Source organism: Coturnix japonica, unplaced genomic scaffold, assembly GCF_054131305.1.
Source record: "Coturnix japonica strain WE unplaced genomic scaffold, WE-NBRP24 Scf115, whole genome shotgun sequence".
NCBI classification, from domain to species: domain Eukaryota; kingdom Metazoa; phylum Chordata; class Aves; order Galliformes; family Phasianidae; genus Coturnix; species Coturnix japonica.
The window spans coordinates 170157-187514 of NW_028189018.1; the positions used below are offsets into that span (position 1 = coordinate 170157).

At 52.5% G+C, this 17358-nt stretch overlaps 1 protein-coding gene across 1 annotated transcript in view; it reads right to left on the reverse strand.

The window, feature by feature from the left end:
• LOC146751192 (transcription factor 4-like) overlaps positions 1 to 17358 on the reverse strand; it is a gene marked incomplete at both ends in the record, with an annotated part of 89733 nt that overhangs the window by 33687 nt on the left and 38688 nt on the right. Inside the window, 2 exons of the mRNA XM_085535290.1 lie at positions 3545 to 3627; positions 3710 to 3761. Coding sequence (XP_085391416.1) covers positions 3545 to 3627; positions 3710 to 3761 — 135 coding nt within the window. The remainder of the gene's footprint in view (positions 1 to 3544; positions 3628 to 3709; positions 3762 to 17358) is intronic.

Consider the following 17358-nt stretch of genomic DNA (forward strand, 5'->3'; position numbering starts at 1 on the left):
GAGACCCTATAGGACCCCATATACCCTATAGGGACCCCATAGGACCCTATAGGACCCTATAGGACCCCATAGGACCCCATAGGACCCTATAGAACCCCATAGAGACCCATAGAGCCCCATAGAGACCCCATAGAGCCCCATAGGACCCCATAGACCCTATAGGGACCCTATAGGGACCCCATAGACCCTATAGACCCTATAGGGACCCATAGGACCCTATAGGACCCCATAGGACCCTATAGGACCCCATAGACCCCATAGGACCCCATAGAGACCCCATAGAACCCCATAGAGACCCCATAGAACCCCATAGAACCCCATAGACCCTATAGGACCCTATAGACCCCTATAGGGACCCCATAGACCCTATAGGACCCCATAGGACCCCATAGGACCCTATAGGACCCTATAAGGACCCCATAGACCCCATAGAACCCTATAGGACCCCATAGACCCCATAGGACCCTATAGGACCCTATAGGACCCCATAGAGACCCCATAGGACCCCATAGACCCTATAGGGACCCCATAGACCCTATAGGGACCCTATAGACCCCATAGAACCCCATAGAACCCCATAGAGACCCCATAGGACCCTATAGACCCCATAGAGACCCCATAGGACCCCATAGAGACCCCATAGGACCCCATAGGACCCTATAGGACCCCATAGACCCCATAGGACCCTATAGAACCCCATAGACCCATAGGACCCCATAGGACCCTATAGAACCCCATAGGACCCCATAGACCCTATAGGGACCCCATAGACCCTATAGGGACCCCATAGACCCTATAGGGACCCCATAGGACCCTATAGGACCCTATAAGACCCCATAGACCCCATAGGACCCCATAGACCCTATAGGGACCCCATAGAACCCATAGACCCTATAGGACCCTATAGACCCCATAGGACCCTATAGGACCCCATAGAGCCCCATAGACCCTATAGAACCCCATAGGACCCCATAGAGACCCCATAGGACCCCATAGAGCCCCATAGACCCCATAGGACCCCATAGGACCCTATAGGACCCCATAGACCCCATAGGACCCTATAGGGACCCTATAGGACCCCATAGGACCCCATAGACCCCATAGACCCTATAGAGACCCCATAGAGCCCCATAGAAACCCCATAGAGCCCCATAGGACCCCATAGAGACCCCATAGGACCCCATAGAACCCCATAGACCCTATAGGGACCCTATAGGGACCCCATAGACCCCATAGACCCCATAGAACCCCATAGGACCCCATAGGACCCCATAGACCCTATAGGACCCTATAGGACCCTATAGGGACCCCATAGACCCCCATAGAGACCCCATAGACCCTATAGACCCCATAGAACCCCATAGAGCCCCATAGACCCCATAGACCCTATAGGACCCCATAGAGACCCATAGAGACCCATAGAGCCCCATAGACCCCATAGAACCCCATAGAACCCCATAGGACCCTATAGGACCCCATAGACCCCATAGGACCCCATAGAGCCCCATAGAGACCCATAGAGACCCCATAGAACCCCATAGACCCTATAGGACCCTATAGGACCCCATAGAGACCCCATAGGACCCTATAGGACCCCATAGACCCCATAGAAACCCCATAGACCCCATAGGACCCTATAGGGACCCCATAGACCCCATAGAACCCCATAGACCCTATAGGGACCCCATAGACCCTATAGGACCCCATAGACCCCATAGAGACCCTATAGAGACCCTATAGGACCCTATAGACCCTATAGGGACCCCATAGCGCCCCATAGACCCTATAGGGACCCCATAGGACCCCATAGGACCCCATAGAGACCCATAGAGACCCATAGAACCCCATAGGACCCCATAGACCCTATAGACCCCATAGAACCCCATAGAGCCCTATAGGACCCCATAGGACCCCATAGGACCCCATAGAGACCCCATAGGACCCTATAGACCCCATAGGACCCTATAGGACCCTATAGGACCCTATAGAACCCCATAGACCCCATAGGGCCCCATAGAGACCCCATAGAGACCCCATAGACCCTATAGGGACCCCATAGAGCCCCATAGACCCCATAGACCCCATAGAACCCCATAGAGACCCCATAGGACCCCATAGACCCCATAGGACCCCATAGACCCTATAGGGACCCCATAGACCCCATAGAAACCCCATAGGACCCCTATAGGACCCTATAGGGACCCCATAGACCCTATAGGACCCCATAGAGACCCCATAGACCCCATAGGACCCCATAGTACCCTATAGGACCCTATAGACCCCATAGAGACCCCATAGGACCCTATAGACCCTATAGGACCCTATAGGACCCCATAGAACCCCATAGAGACCCATAGAGACCCATAGAGCCCCATAGACCCTATAGGGACCCCATAGACACCCCATAGGACCCCATAGGACCCTATAAACCCCATAGGACCCCATAGGACCCCATAGGACCCCATAGAGCCCCATAGAACCCCATAGGACCCCATAGACCCTATAGAGACCCCATAGGACCCCATAGACCCCATAGAGACCCCATAGGATCCCATAGGACCCCATAGACCCCATAGAGACCCCATAGACACCCCATAGGACCCCATAGACCCTATAGGACCCCATAGAGCCCCATTAAACCCCATAGACCCTATAGGGACCCCATAGGACCCTATAGACCCCATAGGACCCCATAGAGACCCCATAGGACCCTATAGGACCCCATAGAAACCCATAGAGACCCCATAGGACCCCATAGACCCTATAGGGACCCCATAGGACCCTATAGGACCCTATAGAACCCTATAGGACCCCATAGAGCCCCATAGACCCTATAGGGACCCCATAGGGCCCTATAGGACCCTATAGACCCCATAGGACCCCATAGAGACCCATAGGGACCCCATAGGACCCCATAGACCCTATAACCGACCCCATAGACCCTATAGGACCCCATAGGACCCTATAGGACCCTATAGGACCCTATAGGACCCTATAGGACCCCATAGAGACCCATAGGACCCTATAGGACCCCATAGACCCCATAGGACCCTATAGGACCCTATAGGGACCCCATAGGACCCCATAGAGACCCTATAGAACCCCATAGGACCCCATAGGACCCCATAGACCCTATAGGACCCTATAGAGACCCCATAGGACCCCATAGAACCCCATAGAGACCCCATAGGACCCCATAGACCCTATAGGGACCCCATAGGACCCTATAGGACCCTATAGACCCTATAGGGACCCCATAGGACCCTATAGGACCCCATAGACCCCATAAGACCCTATAGGAGCCTATAGACCCTATAGGGACCCCATAGAACCCCATAGACCCTATAGGGACCGCATAGGACCCCATAGAGACCCCATAGACCCTATAGGGACCCCATAGACCCCATAGAGACCCCATAGACCCTATAGACCCTATAGAGACCCCATAGACCCCATAGGACCCCATAGGACCCCATAGACCCCATAGAACCCCATAGGACCCTATAGGACCCTATAGGACCCTATAGGATCCTATAGGCCTTACCAGTCTCTCATGGGGGTGGCCGTAGCCGTAAGCTGATTGGTTGATTCCTCCCGCCGCCGTCCACGGGTCGCCATGATGGTTGTCTATATATGGGCATCTCATTAGCATATGGTAATGAGCCCTTGTATAGGTGTTTAAATGTTATGCTAATTTTATGCTAATTACCTTGCATATAAAATGAGCTGCTCCGGCTGTAGTCTCCCGGGCTGGCGTAGACCTGGAATGGGATTCTATGGGGTTTCTATGGGGTTTCTATGGGGTTTATAGGGTTTCTATGGGGTCTATGGGGTCTATGGGGTCTATGGGGTCTATGGGGTCCTATGGGGTCTATGGGGTCCTATGGGGTCTCTATGGGGTCCTATGGGGTCTCTATAGGGTCCTATAGGGTCTATGGGGTCCTATGGGGTCTCTATGGGGTCCTATGGGGTCTCTATGGGGTCCTATAGGGTCTATGGGGTCCTATTAGGGTCCTATAGGGTTCTATGGCGCTCTATGGGGTCTATGGGGTTCTATGGGGTCTCTATGGGGTCCTATGGGGTCCTATGGGGTCCTATGGGGCTCTATGGGGTCTATGGGGTCTTATGGGGTCCTATAGGGTCTATGGGGTCCTATGGGGTTTATGGGGTCTCTATGGGGTTTCTATGGGGTTTCTATGGGGTTTATAGGGTTTCTATGGGGTCTATGGGGTCTATGGGGTCCTATGGGGTCTATGGGGTCCTATGGGGTCTCTATGGGGTCCTATGGGGTCTCTATAGGGTCCTATAGGGTCTATGGGGTCCTATGGGGTCTCTATGGGGTCCTATGGGGTCTCTATGGGGTCCTATAGGGTCTATGGGGTCCTATTAGGGTCCTATAGGGTTCTATGGCGCTCTATGGGGTCTATGGGGTTCTATGGGGTCTCTATGGGGTCCTATGGGGTCCTATGGGGTCCTATGGGGCTCTATGGGGTCTATGGGGTCTTATGGGGTCCTATAGGGTCTATGGGGTCCTATGGGGTTTATGGGGTCTCTATGGGGTCCTATGGGGTCTCTATGGGGTTTATGGGGCTCTATGGGTCTCTATGGGGTCCTATAGGGTCTATGGGGTCCTATGGGGTCTCTATGGGATCCTATTAGGGTCCTATAGGGTCTATGGGGCTCTATGGGGTCCTATTAGGGTCCTATAGGGTCTATGGGGTCCTATGGGGTCTCTATGGGGTCCTATGGGGTCTATGGGGTCCTATTAGGGTCCTATAGGGTCCTATGGGGTCTATGGGGTCCTATGGGGTCTTATAGGATTCTATGGGGTCCTATGGGTCTCTATGGGGCTCTATGGGGTCTTATGGGGTTCTATAGGGTCTATGGGGTCCTATGGGATCCTATTAGGGTCCTATAGGGTCTATGGGTTTCTATGGGGTTTCTATGGGGTCTATGGGGTTTTATAGGGTCCTATAGGGTCTATGGGGTCTATGGGGTCCTATGGGGTCTCTATGGGGTCATATGGGGTCTATGGGGTCCTATAGGGTCTATGGGGTCCTATAGGGTTCTATGGGGTCCTATGGGGTCTATGGGGTTCTATAGGGTCTATGGGGTTTCTATGGGGTCCTATGGGGTCTATGGGGTCTATGGGGTCTATAGGGTCCTATAGGGTCCTATGGGGTCCCTATAGGATCTATGGGGTCCTATGGGGTTTCTATGGGGTTCTATGGGGTCTATGGGGCTCTATGGGGTCTATGGGATCCTATAGGGTCCTATAGGGTCTATGGGGTCCTATGGGGTCCTATAGGATTCTATGGGGTTCTATGGGGTCCTATGGGATCCTATTAGGGTCCTATAGGGTTCTATGGCACTCTATGGGGTCTATGGGATCCTATAGGGTCCTATAGGGTCTATGGGGTCCTATGGGGTCCTATGGGGTCTATGGGGTCCTATGGGGTCCTATGGGATCCTACTAGGGTCCTATAGGGTCCTATGGGGTTCTATGGGGTTCTATGGGGTTAATAGGGTTTTAATGGGGTTCTATGGGGTTTTAATGGGGTTCTATGGGATTAATAGGGTTTTAATGGGGTTCTATGGGGTTCTATGGGGTTCTATGGGATTAATAGGGTTTTAATGGGGTTCTATGGGATTAATAGGGTTTAATGGGGTTCTATGGGGTTCTATGGGGTTCTATGGGGTTCTATGGGATTAATAGGGTTTTAATGGGGTTCTATGGGGTTCTATGGGGTTCTATGGGATTAATAGGGTTTTAATGGGGTTCTATGGGGTTCTATGGGATTAATAGGGTTTTAATGGGGTTCTATGGGGTTCTATGGGGTTTAATGGGGTTCTATGGGGTTCTATGGGGTTATATGGGATTTAATGGGGTTTAATGGGGTTTAATGGGGTTTAATGGGGTTTTAATGGGGTTCTATGGGGTTATATGGGATTTAATGGGGTTCTATGGGGTCCTATGGCGTCTATGGGGTCCTATGGGGTCCTATAGGGTCTATGGGGTCCTATGGGCTCTATGGGTCTCTATGGGTCTCTATGGGGCTCTATGGGGTCTCTATGGGGTTCTATGGGGTCCTATGGGGTTCTATGGGGTCTCTATGGGTCTCTATGGGGTCTATGGGGTCTCTATGGGGTCCTATGGCGCTCTATGGGGTCCTATTAGGGTCCTATAGGGTCCTATAGGGTCTATGGGGTCCTATTAGGGTCCTATAGGGTTCTATGGCGCTCTATGGGGTCTATGGGATCCTATAGGGTCCTATGGGGTCTATGGGATCCTATGGGGTCTTATAGGGTCCTATAGGGTCTATGGGGTCCTATAGGGTCTCTATGGGGTCCTATGGGGTCCTATGGGATCCTATTAGGGTCCTATAGGGTCTCTATGGGGTTCTATGGGGTCCTATGGGGTTCTATGGGGTTCTATGGGTCTCTATGGGTCTCTATGGGGTCTATGGGGTCTATGGGGTCCTATTAGGGTCCTATAGGGTTCTATGGCGCTCTATGGGTCTCTATGGGGTCTCTATGGGGTCTATGGGGTCTATGGGGTTCTATAGGGTCTTATAGGGTCCTATGGGGTCTCTATGGGTCTCTATGGATCTCTATGGGGTCTTATGGGGTCCTATAGGGTCCCATAGGGCTCTATGGGGTCTATGGGGTCTCTATGGGGTCCTATAGGGTCTATGGGGTCCTATTAGGGTCCTATAGGGTTCTATGGCGCTCTATGGGGTCTATGGGGTCTTATGGGGTCCTATGGGTCTCTATGGGGTCTATGGGGGCTCTATGGGGTCCTATAGAGTCTATGGGGTCCTATTAGGGTCCTATAGGGTTCTATGGCGCTCTATGGGGTCTATGGGATCCTATAGGGTCCTATAGGGTTCTATGGCGCTCTATGGGGTCTATGGGGTCCTATGGGGTCTTATAGGGTCCTATAGGGTCCTATGGGGTCTATGGGGTCCTATGGGGCTCTATGGGTCTCTATGGGGTCCTATGGGGTCCTATGGGATCCTATTAGGGTCCTATAGGGTCTATGGGGCTCTATGGGGTCCTATGGGGTCTATGGGGTCCTATGGGGTTCTATGGGGTCTATGGGATCCTATAGGGTCCTATAGGGTCTATGGGGCTCTATGGGGTCCTATAGGGTCCCATAGGGCTCTATGGGGTCTATGGGGTCCTATGGGGTCTTATAGGGTCCTATAGGGCTCTATGGGGTCCTATGGGGTCTCTATGGGGTCCTATGGGGTCTATGGGGTTTTATGGGGTCTATGGGGTCCTATGGGGTCTTATGGGGTCTATGGGGCTCTATGGGTCTCTATGGGGTCCTATGGGGTTCTATAGGGTCTATGGGGTCCTATGGGGTCCTATAGGGTCCCATAGGGCTCTATGGGGTCTATGGGGTCCTATGGGGTCTCATAGGGTCCTATAGGGTCTATGGGGTCCTATGGGGTCTATGGGGCCTATGGGGTCTATGGGGTCCTATGGGGTCTCTATGGGCTCTATGGGTCTCTATGGGTCTCTATGGGGCTCTATGGGTTTCTATGGGTCTCTATGGGGTTCTATGGGGTCTCTATGGGGCTCTATGGGGTCTATGGGATCCTATAGGGTCCTATGGGGTCTATGGGGTCCTATGGGGTCCTATGGGGTCTATTGGGTCCTATGGGGTCCTATGGGGCTCTATGGGTCTCTATGGGGTCTATGGGGTTTCTATGGGGTTTCTATGGGGTTTCTATGGGGTCCTATTAGGGTCCTATAGGGTCTATGGGGCTCTATGGGGTCCTATTAGGGTCCTATAGGGTCTATGGGGCTCTATGGGGTCCTATAGGGTCCCATAGGGCTCTATGGGGTCTATGGGGTCCTATGGGGTCCTATGGGGTTCTATGGGGTCCTATGGGGTCTATGGGGTCCTATGGGATCCTGTTAGGGTCCTATAGGGTTCTATGGGGTCTATGGGGCCTATAGGGTCTATGGGTCTCTATGGGTCTCTATGGGGTTTCTATGGGTCTCTATGGGTCTCTATGGGGTCCTATGGGGTCTATGGGGTCCTATAGGATTCTATGGGGTCTATGGGATCCTATAGGATTCTATGGGGTCTATGGGGCTCTATGGGGTTTCTATAGGGTCTATGGGGTCCTATGGGGTCTATGGGGTTCTATGGGGTCCTATGGGGTCTATGGGGTTCTATGGGGTCTATGGGGTCCTATAGGGTCTATGGGGTTCTATGGGGTCCTATTAGGGTCCTATAGGGTCTATGGGGTTCTATGGGGTCCTATTAGGGTCCTATAGGGTCCTATAGGGTTTTTATGGGGTCTTTATGGGGTCTATGGGGTCTATGGGGTTCTATAGGGTCCTATAGGGTCTATGGGGTCTCTATGGGTCTCTATGGGGTCTCTATGGGGTCCTATGGGGTCTATGGGGTCCTATGGGGTCTCTATGGGGCTCTATAGGGTCTATAGGGTCCTATGGGGTCTCTATAGGGTTTCTATGGGGTTTCTATGGGGTTTATGGGGTTTTATGGGGGTTTATGTGGTCTATGGGGTCCTATGGGGTCCTATAGGGTTCTATGGCGCTCTATGGGGTCTATGGGATCCTATAGGGTCCTATGGGGTCTATGGGGTCCTATGGGGTCTTATAGGGTCCTATAGGGTCTCTATGGGGTCCTATGGGGTCTATGGGGTCCTATGGGGTTCTATGGGGTCTCTATGGTGTTTTATAGGGTCTATGGGTTTCTATGGGTCTCTATGGGTCTCTATGGGGTCTATGGGGTTCTATGGGTCTCTATGGGTCTCTATGGGTCTCTATGGGTCTCTATGGGGCTCTATGGGTCTCTATGGGGTTCTATGGGGTTCTATGGGGTCCTATGGGGCTCTATGGGGCTCCTATGGGGTCCTATAGGGTCTATGGGGTTCTATGGGGTCCTATAGGATTCTATGGGGCACTATGGGGTTCTATGGGGTTTAATGGGGTTCTATGGGGTTCTATGGGGTTTATGGGGTTCTATTGGATCCTATTAGGGTCCTATAGGGTCTATGGGGTCCTATAGGGTTCTATGGCGCTCTATGGGGTCTATGGGATCCTATAGGGTCCTATGGGGTCTATGGGGTCCTATGGGGTCTTATAGGGTCCTATAGGGTCTCTATGGGGTCCTATGGGGTCTATGGGGTCCTATGGGGTTCTATGGGGTCTCTATGGTGTTTTATAGGGTCTATGGGTTTCTATGGGTCTCTATGGGTCTCTATGGGGTCTATGGGGTTCTATGGGTCTCTATGGGTCTCTATGGGTCTCTATGGGTCTCTATGGGGCTCTATGGGTCTCTATGGGGTTCTATGGGGTTCTATGGGGTCCTATGGGGCTCTATGGGGCTCCTATGGGGTCCTATAGGGTCTATGGGGTTCTATGGGGTCCTATAGGATTCTATGGGGCACTATGGGGTTCTATGGGGTTTAATGGGGTTCTATGGGGTTCTATGGGGTTTATGGGGTTCTATTGGATCCTATTAGGGTCCTATAGGGTCTATGGGGTCCTATAGGGTCTCTATGGGGTCCTATGGGGTCTCTATGGCGCTCTATGGGGTCCTATAGGGTCCTATAGGGTCTCTATGGGGTCTATGGGGTCCTATTAGGGTCCTATAGGATCTATGGGGTCTATGGGGTCTCTATGGGGTCTTATAGGGTCTATGGGGTCATATGGGGTCTCTATGGGGTCTTATAGGGTCTATGGGGTCTCTATGGGGTCCTATGGGGTCCTATTAGGGTCCTATAGGGTCTATGGGGCTCTATGGGGTCCTATTAGCGTCCTATAGGGTCCTATAGGGTCTATGGGGTCCTATTAGGGTCCTATAGGGTCTATGGGGCTCTATAGGGTCTATGGGGCTCTATGGGTCTCTATAGGGTCCCATAGGGCTCTATGGGGTCTATGGGGTCCTATGGGGTCCTATGGGGTCCTATGGGGTCTATGAGGTCCTATAGGGTCTCTATGGGGTTTCTATGGGGTCCTATGGGGTTTCTATGGGGTTCTATGGGGTCTCTATAGGGTCCTATGGGGTCTATAGGGTCCTATGGGGTCTCTATGGCGCTCTATGGGGTCTATGGGATCCTATAGGGTCCTATAGGGTTCTATGGCGCTCTATGGGGTCTATGGGATCCTATAGGGTCCTATAGGGTCTATGGGGTCCTATAGGGTTCTATGGGGTCCTATGGGGTCTATGGGGTCCTATAGGGTCTATGGGGTTTCTATGGGGCTCTATGGGTTTCTATGGGTCTCTATGGGGTTTATGGGGCTCTATGGGTCTCTATGGGGCTCTATGGGTCTCTATGGGTCTCTATGGGGTCTATGGGGTCTATGGGGTTCTATGGGGTCTTATGGGGCTCTATGGGGTCTCTATGGGGTCTATGGGGTCCTATGGGTCTCTATGGGTCTCTATGGGTCTCTATGGGTCTCTATGGGGTTTCTATGGGTCTCTATGGGGTCTCTATGGGTCTCTATGGGTCTCTATGGGGCTCTATGGGTCTCTATGGGGTTCTATGGGTCTCTATGGGGCTCTATGGGGTCCTATGGGGTCTTATGGGGTCTATGGGGTTTTATGGGGTCCTATGGGGTCTATGGGATCCTATTAGGGTCCTATAGGGTCTATGGGGTCCTATGGGGTTCTATGGGGTCCTATGGGGTCTATGGGGTTTCTATGGGGTTTCTATGGGGTCTATGGGGTTTTATGGGGTCTATGGGGTCCTATGGGGTCTATGGGGTCTATAGGGTCCTATAGGGTCCTATAGGGTTTTTATGGGGTCTTTATGGGGTCTATGGGGTCTATGGGGTCCTATTAGGGTCCTATAGGGTCCTATAGGGTCTATGGGGTCTATGGGGTCCTATGGGATCCTATTAGGGTCCTATAGGGTCTATGGGGCTCTATGGGGTCCTATAGGGTCCCATAGGGCTCTATGGGGTCTATGGGGTCCTATGGGGTCTTATAGGGTCCTATAGGGTCTATGGGGTCCTATGGGGTTCTATGGGTCTCTATGGGGTCCTATGGGTCTCTATGGGTCTCTATGGGTCTCTATGGGGCTCTATGGGGTCTATGGGGTCCTATGGGGTCTTATAGGGTCCTATAGGGTCTATGGGGTCCTATGGGGTTTCTATGGGTCTCTATGGGGTCTCTATGGGGTCATATGGGGTCTCTATAAGGTCCTATAGGGTCTATGGGGTCCTATGGGGTCTATGGGGTTTTATGGGGTCCTATGGGGCTCTATGGGTCTCTATGGGGTCTATGGGGACCTATGGGGTCCTATAGGGTCTCTATGGGGTTTCTATGGGGCTCTATGGGTTTCTATGGGGTCCTATGGGGTCCTATGGGGTCCTATGGGGTCTATGGGTTTCTATGGGGTCTATGGGGTCTATGGGGTCCTATGGGGTCTCTATGGGGCTCTATGGGGCTCTATGGGGTCTCTATGGGTCTCTATGGGTCTCTATGGGGTCTCTATGGGGTCTATGGGTCTCTATGGGGTCCTATAGGATTCTATGGGTCTCTATGGGTCTCTATGGGTCTCTATGGGGTCTCTATGGGTCTCTATGGGGTCTCTATGGGGCTCTATGGGGCTCTATGGGTCTCTATGGGTCTCTATGGGGTTCTATGGGGTCTCTATGGGGTCTCTATGGGTCTCTATGGGGTCCTATGGGGTCCTATGGGATCCTACTAGGGTCCTATAGGGTCCTATAGGGTCTATGGGGTCTCTATGGGGTCCTATAGGGTCTATGGGGTCTATGGGGTCCTATGGGGTCCTATGGGGTCCTATGGGATCCTATTAGGGTCCTATAGGGTCTATGGGGCTCTATGGGGTCCTATGGGGTCTTATAGGGTCCTATAGGGTCTATGGGGTCCTATGGGGTCCTATGGAGTCCTATGGGGTTCTATGGGGTCTCTATGGGGTCATATGGGGTCTCTATGGGGTCTTATAGGGTCTATGGGGTCTATAGGGTCCTATGGGGTTTATGGGGTTCTATGGGGTTTTATGGGGTCCTATAGGGTCTATGGGGTCCTATGGGATCATATTAGGGTCCTATAGGGTCTATGGGGTTCTATGGGGTCCTATGGGGTCTTATGGGGCTCTATGGGGTCTATGGGTCTCTATGGGTCTCTATGGGGTCTATGGGGTCCTATGGGGTCTTATGGGGTCCTATAGGGTCTATGGGGTCTATGGGGTCTCTATAGGGTCCCATAGGGCTCTATGGGGTTTATGGGGTCTCTATGGGGTCCTATGGGGTCCTATGGGTCTCTATGGGGTCCTATAGGGTCTATGGGGTTCTATGGGGTCCTATAGGGTCCCATAGGGCTCTATGGGGTCTCTATGGGGTCCTATGGGGTCTTATAGGGTCCTATGGGGCTCTATGGGGTTTATGGGGTCTCTATGGGGTCTATAGGGTCCTATGGGGTCCTATGGGGTTTCTATGGGGTTCTATGGGGTTTTATGGGGTCTATGGGGTCTTATGGGGTCCTATGGGGTCCTATAGGGTCTATGGGGTCCTATTAGGGTCCTATAGGGTCCTATGGGGTCTATGGGGTCCTATGGGGCTCTATGGGGTTCTATGGGGTCTCTATGGGGTCTATGGGGTCTTATAGGGTCCTATAGGGTCTATGGGGTCCTATGGGGTCTCTATGGGGTTTCTATGGGGTCATATGGGGTCTCTATGGGGTCTTATAGGGTCTATGGGGTCTCTATGGGGTCTTATGGGGCTCTATGGGGTCCTATAGGGTCCCATAGGGCTCTATGGGGTCTATGGGGTCCTATGGGCTCTTATAGGGTCCTATAGGGTCTATGGGGTCCTATGGGGCTCTATGGGGTCTCTATGGGTCTCTATGGGTCTCTATGGGTCTCTATGGGGCTCTATGGGTCTCTATGGGTCTCTATGGGGTTTCTATGGGGTCCTATGGGGTCCTATGGGTCTCTATGGGGTCTCTATGGGGTCTCTATGGGGTCTCTATGGGGTCTTATAGGGTCTATGGGGTTCTATGGGGTCCTATGGGGTCTATGGGATCCTATAGGGTCCTATAGGGTTCTATGGCGCTCTATGGGGTCTATGGGATCCTATAGGGTCCTATGGGGTCTATGGGGTCCTATGGGGTCTCTATGGGTCTCTATGGGGTTCTATGGGGCTCTATGGGGTCTATGGGGTCCTATGAGGTCTATGGGGTCTTATGGGGTCCTATAGGGTCCTATAGGGTCTATGGGGTCCTATTAGGATCCTATGGGGTCTATGGGGTCCTATTAGGGTCCTATGGGGTCCTATGGGGTCTATGGGGTCCTATGGGGTCTCTATACGGTCCTATAGGGTCTATGGGGTCCTATGGGGTCTCTATGGGTCTCTATGGGGTCCTATGGGTCTCTATGGGGCTCTATGGGGTCCTATAGGGTCTATGGGGTCCTATGGGGTCTTATGGGGTCTATGGGGTTCTATGGGGTCCTATGGGGTCTTATAGGGTCCTATAGGGTCTATGGGGTCCTATAGGGTCCCATAGGGCTCTATGGGGTCTATGGGGTCCTATGGGGTTCTATGGGTCTCTATGGGGTCTATGGGTCTCTATGGGGCTCTATGGGGTCTCTATGGGTCTCTATGGGGTTCTATGGGGTCTATGGGGTCTATGGGGTCCTATAGGGTCCTATGGGGTCTATGGGGTCCTATGGGGTCTCTATGGGGTCTTATGGGGTCTCTATGGGGCTCTATGGGGTCCTATGGGGTCTTATGGGGCTCTATGGGGTTCTATGGGTCTCTATGGGGTCCTATGGGGTCTATGGGGTCCTATAGGGTCCCATAGGGCTCTATGGGGTTTATGGGGTCTCTATGGGGCTCTATGGGGTCTCTATGGGGTCCTATAGGGCTCTATGGGGTTCTATGGGGTCCTATGGGGCTCTATGGGGCTCTATGGGGTTCTATGGGATCCTATTAGGGTCCTATAGGGTCCTATAGGGTCTATGGGATCCTATTAGGGTCCTATAGGGTTCTATGGGGTCCTATAGGGTCTCTATGGGGTCCTATGGGGTCCCTATGGGGCTCTATGGGGCCTATGGGGTCTATGGGGTCTATGGGGTCCTATGGGATCCTATTAGGGTCCTATAGGGTCTATGGGGTCCTATGGGGTCCTATGGGGTCTCTATGGGGTCCTATGGGGTCTTATGGGGTCTCTATGGGGTCCTATGGGATCCTATTAGGGTCCTATAGGGTCTATGGGGCTCTATGGGTCCTATGGGGTTCTATGGGCCTCTATGGGGTCTATGGGGTCTCTATGGGGTCTATGGGATCCTATTAGGATCCTATGGGGTCCTATAGGGTTTTTATGGGGTTTCTATGGGGTTTCTATGGGGTCCTATGGGGTCTCTATGGGGTCCTATTAGGGTCCTATAGGGTCCTATAGGGTCTATAGGGTCCTATAGGGTCCTATGGGGTCTATGGGGTCCTATGGGGTCTTATAGGGTTCTATGGGGTCCTATAGGGTCTATGGGGTCTCTATGGGTCTCTATGGGGTCTATGGGATCCTATAGGGTCCTATAGGGTTCTATGGCGCTCTATGGGGTCTATGGGATCCTATAGGGTCCTATAGGGTCTATGGGGTCCTATGGGGTCCTATGGGGTCTCTATGGGGTCATATGGGGTCTCTATGGGGTCTTATAGGATTCTATGGGGTCCTATTAGGGTCCTATGGGGTCCTATAGGGTCTATGGGATCCTATTAGGGTCCTATAGGGTCTATGGGGCTCTATGGGTTCTATGGGTCTCTATGGGTCTCTATGGGGCTCTATGGGTCTCTATGGGTCTCTATGGGTCTCTATGGGGTCCTATGGGGTCCTATAGGGTTCTATGGGGTCTCTATGGGGCTCTATGGGTCTCTATGGGTCTCTATGGGTCTCTATGGGGTCTCTATGGGGTTCTATGGGGTTCTATGGGGTCTATAGGGTCTATGGGGTCTATGGGGTCTCTATGGGGTCCTATGGGGTTCTATGGGGTCTCTATGGGGTCCTATGGGGTCTATGGGGGTCCTATGGGGTCTCTATGGGGTCCTATGGGGTCTATGGGGTCTATGGGGTCTCTATGGGTCTCTATGGGGTCCTATAGGGTCCTATGGGGTCTATGGGGACCTATGGGGTCCTATAGGGTCTCTATGGGGTTCTATGGGGCTCTATGGGGTCTATGGGATCCTATAGGGTCCTATAGGGTCTATGGGGTCCTATGGGGTCCTATGGGGTCTCTATGGGGTCATATGGGGTCTCTATGGGGTCCTATAGGGTTCTATGGGGTCCTATGGGGTCTATGGGATCTCTATGGGGTCCAATGGGTCTCTATGGGGTTCTATGGGGTCTATGGGGCTCTATGGGGTCTATGGGGTCCTATAGGGTTCTATGGCGCTCTATGGGGTCTATGGGGTCCTATGGGTCTCTATGGGGTCCTATGGGTCTCTATGGGTCTCTATGGGTCTCTATGGGGCTCTATGGGTCTCTATGGGGCTCTATGGGTCTCTATGGGTCTCTATGGGTCTCTATGGGTCTCTATGGGTCTCTATGGGTCTCTATGGGGCTCTATGGGTCTCTATGGGGTCTCTATGGGTCTCTATGGGGCTCTATGGGGCTCTATGGGGTTCTATGGGTCTCTATGGGTCTCTATGGGGCTCTATGGGGTCCTATAGGATCTATGGGGTCCTATGGGGTTTCTATGGGGTCCTATGGGGTCTCTATGGGGTCTATGGGGTCCTATGGGGTCTCTATGGGTCTCTATGGGTCTCTATGGGTCTCTATGGGGCTCTATGGGGCTCTATGGGGTCTCTATGGGGTCCTATGGGGTCTATGGGTCTCTATGGGGTCTCTATGGGGTCTCTATGGGGCTCTATGGGGGTCTATGGGATCCTATAGGGTCCTATAGGGTTCTATGGGGTCTCTATGGGGTCTCTATGGGTCTCTATGGGGTCTATGGGGTCCTATGGGGTTTCTATGGGGTTCTATGGGGTTCTATGGGGTCTCTATGGGGTCTATGGGGTCTATGGGGTCCTATGGGATCCTATTAGGGTCCTATAGGATCTATGGGGTCTATGGGGTCTCTATGGGGTCCTATAGGGTCTATGGGGTCTATGGGGCTCTATAGGGTCCTATAGGGTCCTATAGGGTTTTAATGGGGTCTCTATGGGGTCCTATGGGGTCCTATGGGGTCTATGGGGTCTCTATGGGGTCCTATGGGGTCTTATAGGGTCTATGGGGTCTCTATGGGGTCCTATTAGGGTCCTATAGGGTTCTATGGCGCTCTATGGGGTCTATGGGATCCTATAGGGTCCTATAGGGTCTATGGGGTCCTATGGGGTCTTATGGGGTCCTATAGGGTCTATGGGGTCCTATGGGGTCTTATGGGGTCCTATAGGGTCTATGGGGTCCTATAGGGTCCTATAGGGTCTATGGGGTCCTATGGGGTCTTATGGGGTCCTATAGGGTTTCTATGGGGTCTCTATGGGGTTTATAGGGTCCTATCGGGTCTCTATGGGGTCTTTATGGGGTCTATGGGGTCCTATAGGGTCTATGGGGTCCTATGGGGTCTCTATGGGTCTCTATGGGGCTCTATGGGTCTCTATGGGGCTCTATGGGGTTATATGGGGCTCTATAGGGTTCTATGGGTCTCTATGGGGTCTCTATGGGTCTCTATGGGGTCCTATTAGGGTCCTATAGGGTCCTATGGGGTCTATGGGGTCCTATGGGGTCTATGGGATCCTATAGGGTCCTATAGGGTCTATGGGGTCTTATGGGGTCCTATAGGGTTTCTATAGGGTCCTATAGGGTCTATGGGGTCCTATGGGGTCTATGGGGTCCTATAGGATTCTATGGGGTCCTATGGGGCTCTATGGGGTCTATGGGGTCTCTATGGGGTCCTATAGGGTCTATGGGGTCCTATGGGTCTCTATGGGGCTCTATGGGGTCCTATGGGGTCCTATGGGGTCCTATTAGGGTCCTATAGGGTCCTATAGGGTCCTATAGGGTCTATGGGGTCCTATAGGGTCTATGGGGTCCTATGGGGTCTCTATGGGGTCCTATGGGATCCTATAGGGTCCTATAGGGTCTATGGGGCTCGATGGGGTCCTATGGGGTTTCTATGGGGTCATATGGGGTCTCTATGAGGTCTTATAGGGTCCTATAGGGTCTATGGGGTTCTATGGGGTCTCTATGGGGTCTTATAGGGTCTATGGGGTCTCTATGGGGTCCTATGGGGTCCTATAGGGTCTATGGGGTCCTATGGGGTCTCTATGGGATCCTATTAGGGTCCTATAGGGTTCTATGGGGTTCTATGGGGTCCTATAGGATTCTATGGGGCTCTATGGGTCTCTATGGGT